This window comes from Malurus melanocephalus, unplaced genomic scaffold, assembly GCF_030028575.1.
Source record: "Malurus melanocephalus ecotype Western Australia unplaced genomic scaffold, MMel_1.1 scaffold_467, whole genome shotgun sequence".
Lineage (NCBI taxonomy): Eukaryota > Metazoa > Chordata > Aves > Passeriformes > Maluridae > Malurus > Malurus melanocephalus.
Window position 1 is genome coordinate 438503 of NW_026623699.1, and position 15403 is coordinate 453905.

A 15403-nucleotide genomic window follows, 5' to 3' on the forward strand; every position below is an offset into this window, starting at 1 on the left:
TCTCCAGCAGTCTTCAGCAGAAGCTTAGTTCTGGAAGATACTAAATGCATACTCATTTCTTTTGCAATCATTCTGCARCTTCAGAAAACAAACTCTAAAGGAATTGCATATTGCTTTGAACAGTTTGTTGTAAGATTTCCACATTACTTTGTAAAACATTTTATCCTTTYTTCACCTTCTGCGTAACAGATCAGGGAGTTGCACTGTGCGTGTTTGGAAAACCGAGTGTGGGAGACAGAGGAGTATGAGTCATCTCTTCAGCTTGCAAGGTGATATTTTTTCTTTCCCATTTTGTTTTAATACCACCATATACATGGAAAATATCAGTCATCAGTTATTCTGGAACTTAAAGCTGAGGATATTACCTGTTCACAGCTCATTTTAGGGTTGTTTGTAAGTGTAGTTTGCTGTTTTCACTTTGGTTTTCTACTGATTCCTGTGAAATTCAACCAAGTTCTAATATCTCATATGCCCTGAGTAATTGTGCTGAAACCACTAAGATTACTTTGTGTGAATGAGGAGTTGGGTTTTGTCTTTTAAAATGTGATTGTGGTAGATACTATCAATTAAATTATTAGTTGGCATATATTTTAATCCGTTGTGAAAATTAGAATCTGTTCCAAATGAAGAGTGGCTGAGGCCTTTCTTTTTTATTTTCCCGTTTTCCTTCTGTTCTTCTTTTTTTCTTAACAGTGTACAGGAACTGAGTTAATTTTTTGTGAGCGTAGGGCTTAAGTAGAGCCAGTGTTTTCTGTCAGCATTTAAAATGGAAAAGTCTTCAAAGCCATTTTTTTGATAGAAAYCCCTTCAACTGCAGTGTTGCAGCTACAGACTGTTAAATGTGCTTTAAACAGCCTTATGGCAGGTGTCTGTCTCCTGATAGTTGCTCTCTTTCAAAGGATCCTTCAGCTCTGTGGCACAAGGAGCCAGTGCAAGCCCATTACCATAAGTGCCTCTTCCAAACCCCCTGAGCTGGTCARGTTTGAGGTGTCTGACAGTAAAACYGCACAGAAAAACCATGTCACTGGTGGATGGAGGGAAACTTTCTGGGGTGACATAYACGCAAGAAAACACACTCTTTAAACTGTGCCTTTGCCATCCTGAGTGGTTCTTGTGCACAGCCARTTTTTTGTGTTTTTTACTCTCATCCGTTTGAAAGGATTACATGCTTGATTTGCCATTTCTGCAGTCTTCACTTTACGTTCCTTCRCTGAGTCTCCTGAATCTTGACAGTACTCAGTCACCTCTCAGCTCTTGTCCATAAATGTGTCATGCTTTCCTCTGCTGTCTGTCTGTAATCTCTTAATAACTTTTGGCCATTTTCCCCTCTCATTTTTCTTTTCCTGTGTTTAATTTGCTTTCATCCTCTCTAAAAATCTGTCCCTTTTCCTGTCTCAAAGTTGATGCTGCCATCAGATTCTGGCTTGTTCCCCTTTTTATCTTATCTGTTCATCTCCYTCCTGCTGTTCTTCTGGTCCTGGCTCTCACTGTGGGAGCCTCTGATAGAAACACATGGTTCTGCTTTCATAGATGATGATTCTGATTCTTTTTTTTTTAATTCTTTTTTTTTTTAATTTATTTAAATAAGTTTTAATTTAAATTATGTCATTTTTCTAACAAAACCCCTCCAATACAAGTTCTTCAAATACTTGGAATTCTAGCTGTGATTATCATTTTTTCAGCTTTTAACTTCTGTTTCCCTTTTACAAATAATTCCTATTATCTCTGTTTTTTCAACATAGAATCTTGCTGCTCTCTTTTAGAAGGAAATGAAAAAATGTGGTCTTTTCCCTTCTACTTACAATCTTTTTTTTTTCCCTTTTGCTCAGGTTTAAAAGTTACTCACTGTTCCTTAAGATCTCTGCCTTCCCAGGAGCCACATCACCTGTTGATATTTCACCCTTCCTCATCCCTCATTCCTTTTCAATGTTTTTCTGGAATCTATCTTTTTCCCTTATATTTAGAAAACAAAACAAAGAGAAGCTTTAGGTCAGGTTATTTCTCATTTTCTAAAAAAGTACCTCTTTTGCCTTTAATGCATTATGTTTGAATGTAGGGTTTTAAGTTACTGAATTGCATTTCTTTTGTGATTGGTTYCTCTACTTCAGCCTTTCCCTGGTATTTATCCCTTCTGCTAGAAGTGCTCTCCCCAAGTATCTTGTTTCAAGTGATCTGACTTGAGCAATCTAGAGAGTAGTTACTCTACCTGAGTTTTCCAGAGTCTAAAAGATACCATGGAATGACAAGGAGACTGTGGGAGCTTCAGTTGATTTTGCATTAATTCCATCTGAAGAAAGAGATCAAGAAGATTGGAGAGTGTCTCACTTGATTGGTTGTGTGGAGCTGACTGGCTGGGACATCTTGTCAACCTTTTGGGTGGCAATACTTCAAGGGCYTTCTGCCCTGTTGTCTTCTGTCTAGATACTGTACTCTGGTTTTTGTCTGCTAATTGTGGATGGCTTTTCATCACATGCTGCTTATCACTGTCCTGCCCTTCTGTGACCAGTTGTTCTGGTGCTGACCAAGCTCGTACCACTTCCTCAGGTGGTTCCCTGCGTGGGCATTCAGAAGGAGTTTCTGTGGACTTCATTCTAGCTCCCTTTCTTCTCTTTCATAACTTTTGTCTGAATAATCAGAGAAGGATTTATTTACTGCCTTTTGTTAATCTCAGATCTTTCAGCTTTAAGCCTGATTCTTCACCAGTTTAAAATCTTAACCCTTCTGATACCTGTCATACCTTGCAGTAATCCCAAACCTAAAAGGTTGAAAAGGATCCTTTACTGTTTTGTTTTATGTGGTAACTGTCTTCTTGCCTGTTCTTTGGGCCCTGTAATCCCATTGTTGTAGTAAATACATTTTTCTAGAACTTGCAGTTTCCTTTTGAATAATACTATGAAAATAAATTTGTTCTTTCCCATTCCCAGATCTCCAGATGTGCTTATTTTCTCTCCATCTTGKGTGTTTAATGGCAGTGTTTTGTCTGGCTTGGAACAAGGATATCTTGTTTACCCATTATATTGTACAAGACAGTTTCAAAATGTTTTCTAGCTTTTTGTGTAGTCAAGGTCACCCTTTCTGTTGTTAACTCCTGTAAAAAACAAGTGTATCTGAAGGCAATATCTGACTTGAAAAAAATTCATAATCCTGAAGCAGATAGACTGAAGTTTTAAATTCTAACCTTTATAAGCATTTAATACCAATTTCCAATTAGAAACTAGAGCTCAAATTGCAATTATCCCTCCAGATATCTACAGGGCTTCCCAGCCTATTCTGAATTCTTCCTTAAATTTCTTGGTCAGSTTTTAGGTAACTGATATGGAAACCTACTGACTGAGACATTGACCACTATCATTGCTTGATATCTTCTAAATTAAGATTTTGAGACTGGGCAGTTCTTGGTGACATTTGAGAAAGGCCCTAATAACCAAATACTAACTCAATAGTAAGTAAATGGAGGGCTGGAGGTTGGGCTASATGATCTCAAGAGGTCCCTTCCAACTTGAATGGAACTGAGGTTCTAGTGATGGTTAGATTTATACCGATTAAATACAGAAAAAAGCATACAGATTTCATTTGAAAGGCATTCTGAGTCACAGAGAGTAATTTTGTGGATGTTTACATAGGGATTTTATTTTACCTTTTCATTTACTGTTCTTAGGGATGAGTTATGAATAATCCTACCTACCATGACTGGGTTTTAAGTGCTGGRGGTTTTCTTGGTTTGGTTTGGTTTCTGACTCACAGTTTCCAAAACTGCAACTCCTGTGTCCAGCAAGCTTTTTTAAATAATCAGAAAAACTAYGGTTCTGCAAGAAAATGTGAAAGACATCATCACCAAACCAAATTGGTTTGTTTCTTTCTGTTAATGACAGCAGGAAAAAAAAACCAGAGTTTGCTGCAAGATTGAATGCTTGAAATTCTGGAGATCTTTTCTTTAAAAGGAGTTTTTAATTTATTTTTTTAATTTTTTTTTTTCAACTAAGAACATTGAAAGCTGTTTCATCATTCCGTGTTTCAACTTCAGCCAACTATTATATCTTTTAGGATGTTGAATAAGACTGATTTGGTAACCATGCTCCAACAATGTGTGGAAATTTTGACGTCATCTTCTGGAAAGCAGTTTGATAAGACAGTAGAAAAGTTGAAGGAGTTCTTGACCCAGTTTCAGAATCTAGAAGGTGGGTGTGTACCATCATGTGTTCCATTACAAATTATATAAAAGCTGTTTTGTAATCTGACCAATGAGTTTCATTTTCCCTGAGATGGCCTGTCAAGTATTAGACCATCATATTTGCAGGACTTTTTTTTTAACACATGCACAAAATTAGAAAATGTTTATAATCTTTACTGGGATGTGGTTGATGTTTTTTATAGTACGGAAGAATGAAGTAAGATAAGCAAACATTATCCACTAAATCTCTCATACATGTTTTTTTGAGCATTTTAGCAGACGTTGCAGTTGTTAAAAACAAATATTTTTTAAATATAAATAGCAGCAGATTTTCTTATGACATGGTATTTAACCAAAATGTATGTAAGGCTCTTTCCCCTGCATGTTCAGAGCTAGGACCCTGAGTGCCAATTGTCAGGGCTCTGCTGACAGTCTTTAACTTGTCAGACCCATAGATTTGATTGTTCATGGTAGAGGACACATTTTACAGTTTAGCAAGGCAAAGCAGCATTCTGTCTTTTAGAGGCAGGTTAACTCAAACTGCTGCATTCTTTCTGAAACACGAGTATGATGCATTCCAGCATTCGTCTGGAATAGGAATTTCGTTGCTTCCCCTGAATTATGGAGAAGCACTCCCCAATGATTTGCTTTTGCAGATGAATTGGTTATCATCTTGTCTGTTTTATGCATATTAATTAATCTCATTATGAGTGTGGTTGCTAYCCAGCATTTGGACAAGTAGGCAACAAACCCCTAAATGCAGTCAATATTAATTAAACTAGTCATKTGACACTGTGGGATTTACTGAGGGTTGTCTAAAAGAATCGTCTCTTGTCTGTATCATGTATTTTTTAATAGATATAGTAAAACAGAGCTGTGATAGAGAAAATAGGTCATCAGTTTGAAAAAGCTGTGTATGTCRATGATAGTACCAGCACTGAAGAATCTGAACTATGATGGAAAACTAAAGGCTCATCTAGTTTGGAAAAAATGAATTAAAGCAAAAGGCTTTTAAGTAGTTGGATTTTTACCTYGAGGAAATAAATAAAGAGCAGCAACTCTGGGGATTCAGAACTTGCAGAACRATAAAGCAAAAAACACAGTATTTATTTTCACTTATGGCTTGAAGGTAGTTTTAAAACAGACRAAGTCTACAGAGTCCATGAATGATCATGGTTTGTTTTCAAAGTGGATTTAAGCTCCAAAGGAAAACTAAGAAGGGGAAGTTAGGATAAACTTATGTATGTGAATAGGTTAAATAACTGAGTTATTATAGGGTAAATAACTGAGTTGAATAACTTGTTATTTTATATTTATGTGATGATATTGACCTTTAGTGGGAGTTCTCAGAAGTCTGCCAAAAATATGATGTACCCAAATCACCCACAGAGCCCTTAGAGTGAAAGGATAGTTCAAAATATTTTATATTTTTTATACTTTATATTTTATAACAACAACAAAGTTCATTGTCCTGATTGCCTAGTGAACTGAAAAACATAAAATCATGAAGCTTGAACAAACAAAATATCTTCATGTTCAGTCTATTTGGATTTGGAAAATAAAAAACCACGATATATTGGTGTATTAGTGAAGAGGAAGTTTTCTGATTTGAAGTCTTCAGTACTCGGACAAATGTCCACAGGACCCTGGAGGATATCAAATCATTCTSTGCAGGTCATGAAAAAGCTTTTAAATATCATGATTATCAGTGCTGATAGAGCTTTTCCTCTGATGCGTGGGTGGAATCTCCATCTGCCATTTTCTTAAGGCAAGAAATCTAAACCCGCTTGTTTTGATTATCACTCATTGTAGCATTTATTGTGCTTTGGGAAGTTTTGCTTCTTTGTTAGTACTCAAAGATTAGTAGTAATTGGTGCAATAGATCAACAAACTACATGTCCATGAAGATGAAATTTTGCTTTAAATTAAGATGGGAATAAAACTGGGCAATGAAATACCTTAGCATGCTTTTGTTTGCTGCTTTGGTTGCAGTTTCTGGGTTACATAGGGAGAAGTCATTTTACTCARTGTTTTTTTGCACATGAGAAGGGGAAAAAATGCAGCATGTGGCTTTTTGAATACTCCAAAAGCATCAGTAATACCTAGTACTAACCTGTCCAATTTACAGATGTTGAGAGTGTGACCTAGGATAGCCTAAACTGATGAATGGAAGCAAAGTGATGTGCGAGGCTTGTGCTGGGCCTTGCTTGGGGCTGAATTACTTCTGTTACTTAGTCACTGTTGGCTAAGCTGGACTGCAGACTCCTTTTTTAACAATTCTTTACAAGATGCAAAACCYAAATCCTGCCTGTGATTGGGTCTATGTGAACAAGTAACTACTGAGTACTTCTCAGATTGCTTGGGCTAGGGGGTTTATGTAGAAAAAGTCATGAGAAGTCTACTACACATATCAAACATTAGTTTTGTTCTAGTAGCAGAAGCTTCCCAAGAACGAGACGTGTCCGTATTGTCACAAAAGGAGCTCCAGAAGAAGACAGACCTTTATCACCTTCAGAAGGTTAGGCCTGTGTAGGCTTTACTGACTGGTTCCTTCATTTAATGTTTTAAAATGTTCATGGTTAGTTCTTCCCAGCTTGCTGGAGCTTTGCGTAAAGGTTGWGTGTGAGAGTCTCATCTTAAAAATGCATAAGTAAGTACCAACTATGTATTTCAGGCCTTCCTGACACATAGAAAATTACAGAAAATACCTATCATAAACCAGGATTTTAAAATGCAAATTAGATGTTTTCTTTTTATTTAACTTGTAATTTAGACATTCTGCTTAACACATATGTCTTTGAATTTCTCAAACTCCTACAGGTTTGAGAACTGAATACATTGGCCTAAATAAAAATAACTGCATGATTACATTTCAAACATCATCAGTGAGAGCATGCCAGCAAAAATTAATTACACATGTTAAGCATATAGATTGTGTTCTCCAGAGAATAACTGCCTCCCATGTAGTTCTTATGCACTACTTTTTTTTAAAGACTTTGTTGGAGTTGAAGGAATCAAGGAGGTCTAAGAAACTGACAAAGTTTGAAATGCTGCGTTTTGAAGTTGTTGACTATATAGACAGTCTTGTAAGGTGAGCTTTCCGGTTTTATATTCCTGCAGTGGTTTGTACCATAAGTTGCAAATGAAATTCTACTAACATGTTAATCTTATCAAAATTGTGTCTTAGTTCCTGTGGCACACTTTTTTTTCTCCTTCCTGTTCTTTCTTTGAGGGCTCTAAAAATCACAAGTAAAAAAAAACAAACACACCTTTTTCCAGTAGATCAGTTGAAATAATTAGGATGTGAATTGACCAACTTACTTCGGCTACTGAAACAATGTTGAGGGAGGAGTGGGTATAAGTGGCAAAATAAAGGGCAAGAGTCTTTAGCCTAATCTATGCTGATCTGTTCTACTTATGAAACTGTACAGATGTCAGGTGTGATATCCTGTCCATTTTGGGAACTGTTTTGGTGATCAAACCATAGCAGATAAGAGTTTTGGAGGCAGCACTGTAGTGGAAAATGTGAAAGACTTGTGGGGCAAGAGATGAAGGCACTTGTTAATTATAGAGGGTGGGGGGGAAGCTTCAGGTAAGAAGACAAAGATGAGCAGAGGCTCATGGTGAGGCCTCAAGATRGATAAGCAAGATCTGTGGAGTACTTGACTGGTGGTAGCACTGTAGCTGCTGCCCTTATTTTTGAATTTGTCAGTATCCCAGGTAGAGTTCTGTGCTAAATCCATACGAGTAACAGACTTCTCCACTTAAAAGTTTTATTTCAGTGCTGTTCATCTTGTTTTTTAGAGATTTTTTCAGTACTGGTTGGGAAACACACATTTTTGTAGTCTGACTGCAGGAGACTTGTGTTGTTTCCCTTAAGCTGAAAATGTCTCCCCCACTCCCCCCCATACCTCCTACTTTTCTAGAAAATACCTTGTTCCTGCAGACGACAGGACCCTGCATGAGATCGTGTATTTCAATGCAGCCAATGTTCTCCGAGGGCACTTGAATGCTGCTCCCAGGACTGCACTGCACACAGCTTTGAATAACCCACACTGGTACCTGAAGGTAAGAACAGAGTGGGTTTGTGGTGCTGAATAGGTCCTGAAGGCTGTGTGTGAGGATGGTGTACAAAGCTGAGTTTTGCTGTTTCATGAAGCTTGGCACATATTCAGCTGTTTTGCAGAGAACTAGCGAGTGCTGATAAGCACCTGGGGACTTTGTTCAAAGAGCTGGGGAATGTCTGGCTGAAATAAAGAAGGTGCTTCTGGAAAGAGTTCTGTAGGAGGAATCCATTTTCCAGAGCATGTTCTATCAGTGACATTTTCTTTCTTCTGTAGATGTAGCAGGAAAGTAATTTTGTCCTCCACTAGAATTGAGATGACTGTCCATGGGGAATAATATTACWTGTCTGTTACTCTTTCCAAAGACTTCCTTTATAGGGCTGGTGCTCAGTCCTCAGTGTGTAGATTAGCTGTAAAGGCTGTTCAGGTGGAGCRATGACATTAAAATAGCTTAAATACATTTAATATATACATTAATTAATAAATGTATTTAGCTGAGTCCTTTGTTTGTCTCTCTAAGTTTATTTTAATATTTGTTGTGTAATTATATCCTATGTCTTCTGAGTCTAAGAAAAGGATCGTCCTTCATTCAATCAGCCTAACTGTTCTTTTCTTCAAGAGAAAAGCAGACTGTTTTCCAGCTCTTTCAAAAGTGAAACTGACAGGATGATCAAATGAAAGAAATAGAGCAGGATTTGGAAAAGGAGGGAACATACATTTTCTTTTGTCCTTGATTATAGATGGTACTTGAAGTTGTTCTCATGCCCTGACATTTYTGTTAAAAAACTGATCATAGTTTTGAAGAAGATATTGGTTGTAGCTCTATCTGAGTAATGTACTACTTGAGTCAAAGCCARCACTTACCAGGAATCATAGTTGATAAAGATCAGCCTTTGAAATCTACAACCTGATTTGTATTGGGTCGGTTGGCACTGTCCTCGATTTGAATGAGGGTTATCAGTTTTGCTGTGTGCAGGTGTAATTACTAAAACCACTTACAGAGCTTATTTGTGAAAAAAAGTAGTTAGCAAGTTACCATTAAAGAAACTTAATATGAACCTCAGTAATTTCTATTTTTAGAAAACCTGTAAAAACACAGATTAGGACAGYTAAGAAAATCTTAACTGCTGATGTGTTTAGTAAGTATTCTGTTCTCTTTGATGAGTTGACAGGATTTGAAGCCCTCTGTCATCCTGTACTTTGTACTTGGACATGCTTTAACATATTTCCAATGTTTTCTGAGAAGATTGTGAAGTTTTGGCATAGTTTCTAACAGTAGCAATATTGGCTGAGTACCTTGCTTAGCATTTTAATCCATGTGAATCAAATATTTTTTTTCTGTCTATGACTTTTGCATGGCTTGTGTTTTTCTGCACYGTGACCAGAGCAAAGTTCTCCAGAACTGTTTCTTCCAGAGGGCCAGGACAGAAAAGTGCTTCAGTAGAGTACCAGTGAATTATTAATATGTGATGCACTGCTTACATGAGTCCAGTCCAGTTACTTATTTAGTAAAATGTGAATCAAGGGTCATATCTATCGGGGGGGGGGGGCAGTGGGAGAGGGGGAAGAGAACCCCAAAAAACTGRAAACTGCACCAAACTCTGTATAATCCTATTTTCACTGATCCCTTGAAAATTTAACAAGCTGAAACTTGTTCCTATATCAGGGAAAGAGGATTTGGTCCTTGGAATAACAGCATTGATTCCAAAACAAAGTATGAGTGTGTCCTCTGTCTAGCCTTGGGGACAGGGTCGAGTGAGAGCAAWTCTTCATCAGCAGTGTTCTGGGCTGCTCACACTCCTGTCCTTCTAAGAGCAGCACCTCTGCTGTACAAATGGTTTCACAACTGGCTGCTCTTTCTAGGGCAGCTTCCTTCTTGTCAGCCTGTTTATTTCTTGGGGACCACACRTGTGCTGCATCTCAGGAAGCTGGGGTTTCCCTGCTGGCAGCTGCAGCTCCCTCTGGCTGTGCTGCAGAGGCTTGACCCAGTTACAAGTGAGCTGGGGTCTTCTCAGGTGCTGSCAGAGAGCCCACAGCACCCACCAAGAATATATTTTCCGGATCATTCTCAGCCCTTGTGTGTGGCCCAGCTAGGTACTAATTTCTACAGATGAACCTGTTCCAGGAGCATGCACTTGCTCTGATATTTGCATCCTCTCTTGGTTGTGATAACTGTCCTGACCATAAAATTAGAAAAGCAATGCAAAGTGTCCAGCATTGCCAGGCTGGCACATKGTGAGTAGTAGGAAACCACAGAGCTGGGTGCAGTAGGAGAGGGGRAAAAAGAGAAGGGCGTTGTGTTGTCCTTCTGAGTAGTGGTGAGCCACTAGATCTAGATCAGCAGAAGTATAACCTCATGTGTRCCAGGTACTAACACAGGRGTATTTGAAAATGCTATGGTACACTCCTGAGTTACAGTCTGATAAATTAATGTCTGCATTGYAAGGGGATAGCCATGTTTCTGTATTGTTCTGGAAACTATCTTGGAATGAAATGACACATATGAAACCTAAGGTCTGCAGCTTTTGTGTTCCTTGTAGAGAGTTAATAAACTTGAGAACTGCTAGGTGTTCTGGAAATTGTGAAATGTCTCATTAAGTGCCAGAGTCCAAACTGGAGCTGAGTCTCACAGTTGCAGGATTTGAGATCTGTGAACGGTAAACTAGAGATTCTTGAGCAAAGAATCCTTCTTTCCTATCTTAAAAAGCATTTTGTAATGAAGGTATCTGTCATTGCTACAGCTTTAAAACTTCCCAGAAATAGCTTGTATATTTTACCAGCATATAAAAGCATTGTAGAAAGAACTTCTGTGACCTGAAAGGAATGATCAGTGGTTGTTTTCATGTTAAGACAGCTGACTTCTTAGAGTGCATGAAACTGAAATGAAGTGCTGTAAATTTYTGCAGCTGTACAGAGACTTCTGCTKCTGGCTCATGTGGCTTTTTAACTTCCCAAGTAAATGGTTCAGAGCTCATGCCCTGAACCCAAGAGGTTGGAAAGCTGMCCAGCAGAAAAGGACTTGTGCTGGTTGASARTGGCTGAACAAGAGCCAGTGTGTGCCCAGCTGGCCCAGAAGGCCAATGACACCTGGCCTGTATTAACAAGTGTGGTCAGCAGKGGCAGGACAGTGATTGTCCTCCTGTGCCCRGCACTGGTGAGTCCACACCTTGAGCTGTGTGTCCAGTTYAAAAARGGCATTGAGGTGCTGGAGTGAGTCCAGAGAAGAGCAGTGGAGCTGCTGAAGGGTCCGGARCACAAGTCCTGTGRGAAGYGGCTGAGGGAGCTGGGGGTGTTCATCCTGGAGAAAAGGAGGCYCAGGAGGGACCTTCCCACTCTCCACAACTCCCTGAAAGGAGGGTGTAGCCAGGGGGGAGTTGGTGTCTTCTCCCAGGGAATCAGTGATGGGAAAAGAGGAAATGGCGCCAGGTTGCACCAAGGGAGGTTTAGGTTGGRTATTTGGAAAAATTTCTTCCTGAAAAGAAGCACTGGAACAGGCTACCCAGGGAAGTTGTGGACTCGCCATCCCTGGAGAGATTTAAAAGACATGGAGATTGGCAGTAAAGAACATGGTTTAGTGGTGGCCTTGGCAGTGCTGGGTTGACCACTGCACTCAGATGATCTTAGAGGGCTTTTCCAACCTTAATGATTCTATTAATTTCTTGAAATATAGAATACTTTGTGAGAAGTTAGACTTTGGCCTTTAGAGATACTGAGTTTCAAACCAGAGATAAATGATTGTTGCATTTCAAAGATAAAAGTCTGAGATGAGAGAGGCAATTATGATTTTTAGTACRTATGACAGATCTATACTAAGGCCTCCTTTCAAGGGGGCAAGGGGAAAAGGATACTTTCCCATTTTCTAAATGGCAAATCATGACTAGTTTCTTCTCCGGAATTCATAAAACTGAGTATTTTTCTCTCTTACGTAGATAGAACTAGCAAAAAATTGCATAAAAGCATATTCAGATATAAAAGTACAAAGTTATAGAAGGAACACCAGGAGTGAAGTAGCTGTGTGTGGGTTTTGTTGGGGTTTTTTAATGGTATGCTATTTTCCTATTTTTAATTTTTTTTTCTTCTTTTCCCAACAAACAATAAACATTTGTTTAAAATATCTACCCTCTGAATTAATGTTTTATCTAGCCCTTAAAATTGCTCAAGATTAAACACTGATCAAAGTTATTTCTTTTAATTTTTTCTTCAGAATCAAGCTTTGAAATGTGATGGAGGAAGCATTTCTAACAAAGCCCCTGACATATGCATAGTGTATAAGCTTCATTTGGAGTGTGGCAGATTGATTAATCTCGTTGATTGGTTAGAGGTAAGTCATAATGCAAACAGTACCTTTACCTGCTTTCAGTATTCTGATTTATCTTTTTGCTGCATGCCTGCTTTTCTTTAGTGTCCCTTTGACAGCTTCAGTCATTGCATACTGTGGTCCACAAGAACCCACAGTAACTCGGTAAGTCCTTCTCTGTTATGAATCACTCATTTCCAGCTCTGTTACTCTGTGATGAAACTATTTTGCTTCTGCTTCTCTTTTATGCTTGGCACAGACCAGAATTTGTGTCTAACAAAATTGCCTTTCTTCTTTTCTGTTTGTTTTTTTAAGTATTCTGCAACACTTCTATGGAAACAGGCAAGCAGATCTCTTGAAGAGAATGCTTGTGCCAGGGAAGAGCACAGGTCCTTCTGGCTTGATAACCTGTCTCATACTGTAGCCAAGAGAAAGAGTAAAGCAAGAAAACAGACATTAACATGATAAAGTCTCCCTATCTAACAATCACATTTTAATTTTGAAGTTTCCTAAACTTGAATGGTCTTCTGTATTTCCTAAATCTACCTGGATGTCAKTACCAGGATATTTTAGCAACCACAACACCTGACAAGAAACTGTAGCTTAACTACCTGCAGTTTAGAAGATACTGCTTTTGCTTGTTCCAAGTGTGTTGTGTTTGCTGCTGCCATGTTTGTGTATGCTCCTACCATTGTATGCTCCTACCCAGACTCTGGCTGTCCCTCAGTTTTACAGATTTCTTCACAGCCAACTTAACCTCTATCACTTCCCCAGAGTATTTAAGCAGTCTCACTTTGAGGATATTTTTTCAGTTCTGTAGTTTCTCTGAGAATGGACCCAGAGCCTTCTGAGATTGAAAATGCAAGCACACGAGTTCAGAGTGATGTCTTGCATCCTGTGTTCCTGCCATGGTAATATGTACCGTTGCTTGCTCTTTGATTGCTGCTGAACTGACATGTTCCTAGAGTGTTCTCATTCCAAGATTTTATTCCCTGAGTGATAACCTTCAGCTCAGAGCTCACTGTTTTATATGCAGATGTCTGTCTATGAAGTGGAATAAATCTATGCTGCTTTTCCCTTTCTAGGCTTTCTCAACTGTGGTGACAGCAGCTGAGGAACCAAATGYAGTTGCAGCTTCCTCAGACCAGATGGATGATATTATCCAGTATCCTTTCTCATTTCTCTCAAGCGTGACATTGAAATACTTTCAGGATTTATGAACCAGGGGTTTTAAAATACAGTTYCATGTGCACTGATTAACTAATTTCAGGAAAATCACTTTAACCAGCCTTAGTGTACTGAAGATGTCTAAGAAACAGATCAGTTGAAATAGTTGAGCTGGGAATGGTAAGAGAGCAGCTTTTGTCTATAGGAGTTGTTTAGTTCTGAAACAGAATCAATAATTCCGTAAAACAAGTTGAAACTGATTAAATCATCAGAGTTGRTATAGCTTCTGGATAGGGTTAGAGCATTACTGGGGAACAGATGGTAGGAGGGCTGTGACCTGGAGAGCAGCGGTAGAAACAGAAGCATTAGTTCATTATATTCTAGTACCTCAGAATCGAGATTAAGAACTTATTTTCCACAGGACACCCATTCTGCTTCTTACTTTGTCCTGATCCTGAACGGAGGTCTAAAATATATTTAGTAGGTGAACAGTAGAACCAAAACTGATGGCTACAGCAGTAGTGCTGCCACAAAGAAATGAACAGTTGTTCAAAATAAGGCTTAACTAAAGGAAGGGTAATTATGTGCTCTAATACCATACCTGGCTTTCCTTTAGTATAAGACCTTTCCTTTTTTACAAGCTCCACTGCTAACTGTCGTTTACAACARATTAAATTCTCTAACTCAGGAATATAAAGCTGTTTGTCAGGCAGGCAGCAGGAAAGGCAGAGTGAATAAAAAGTAAGAGAAGATGATGCCMTAAAAGCTCAGAAACAATCTCTACAATTACCTATCTATTTTTTGGTCAAGGTACATGAAAGTATAAACTCTTCTGAGACACTACTACAAAATAAGTATCATACTCGACTTTAAGCTTCTTTAGCAATGGGAAAAGGAACTCTTCCTTTGTTGTCACGTTGTATGCATGTTGCAGAAGTACTGATTAGAGTGAAGATTTGTGCAATTTGTGCTTCTGTAGGCAACTCGTGCGCTACCCATTTCCAACAATTTTATTGTGCAATACGTTGTGTAATSTGTCCTTACCATGACTTAGAAATCTTTGCCTCCTAGAAGAGAACAGCRTCTCTGTCATAAAAAATGTACTTGGTTTCCTTGACTGACATATCCAGTGCTCGCTTTATTCGAGCTGTGTCTGAACTGGAGCTCCTGGGCTTCATAAAGCCCAGCAAGCAGAAAACTGACCACGTGGCAAGGCTGACATGGGGAGGCTGTTAATGTGCCACCAGGATGCTAATAAACCTTCCCAACACTGCAGGGGCTGTTCCCCCTACACCACTCCTCACTAACTTTGCATACAGTCAGTTAGCAGTGCCTGAATGTTGTGAGATACATTCTGAGTGCCTGGGCAGGCTTGAATAGAGATGTTATTTTTTAATGCTCATCTTCCCTGTGTAATGTACTGCTCTATTCATGCTCATGTTCCAAATACTGTATTGTGCCAGTTTCAATCTTCTTTGATGTGTGGAATTTAACAGTCCACTGATACAACTCAAGCTAGCAAGCCAAAAGACAACACTGACTGTGTAAGCCACAGAAATGATGAAGTATTATTAACATCTTTATAAGCTGATAGGATTTGAGTTATTGTAAAATGCCTCCTTGATCCTTGATCTAGATTTAAAAATGAATAAAACAAGTATGCTAAAGAAAACAATAAACTTCCATGTTCTTCCTCTGCTCTGT

General features: G+C 38.7%; 1 protein-coding gene across 4 annotated transcripts in view; it reads left to right on the forward strand.

The window, feature by feature from the left end:
• The window catches only part of ORC3 (origin recognition complex subunit 3), a 35376-nt gene extending 19973 nt beyond the window's left edge, over positions 1 to 15403 (forward strand). For 3 of the 4 annotated variants that reach the window (XM_057380701.1, XM_057380702.1, XM_057380699.1), the window contains 8 exons: positions 190 to 269; positions 4045 to 4178; positions 6604 to 6689; positions 7165 to 7262; positions 8098 to 8239; positions 12440 to 12556; positions 13618 to 13697; positions 14830 to 15403. In XM_057380701.1, coding sequence (XP_057236684.1) covers positions 190 to 269; positions 4045 to 4178; positions 6604 to 6689; positions 7165 to 7262; positions 8098 to 8239; positions 12440 to 12556; positions 13618 to 13697; positions 14830 to 14935 — 843 coding nt within the window. In that variant the 3' untranslated portion in view covers positions 14936 to 15403. The remainder of the gene's footprint in view (positions 1 to 189; positions 270 to 4044; positions 4179 to 6603; positions 6690 to 7164; positions 7263 to 8097; positions 8240 to 12439; positions 12557 to 13617; positions 13698 to 14829) is intronic. The other variant, XM_057380700.1, reaches the window with a different exon arrangement.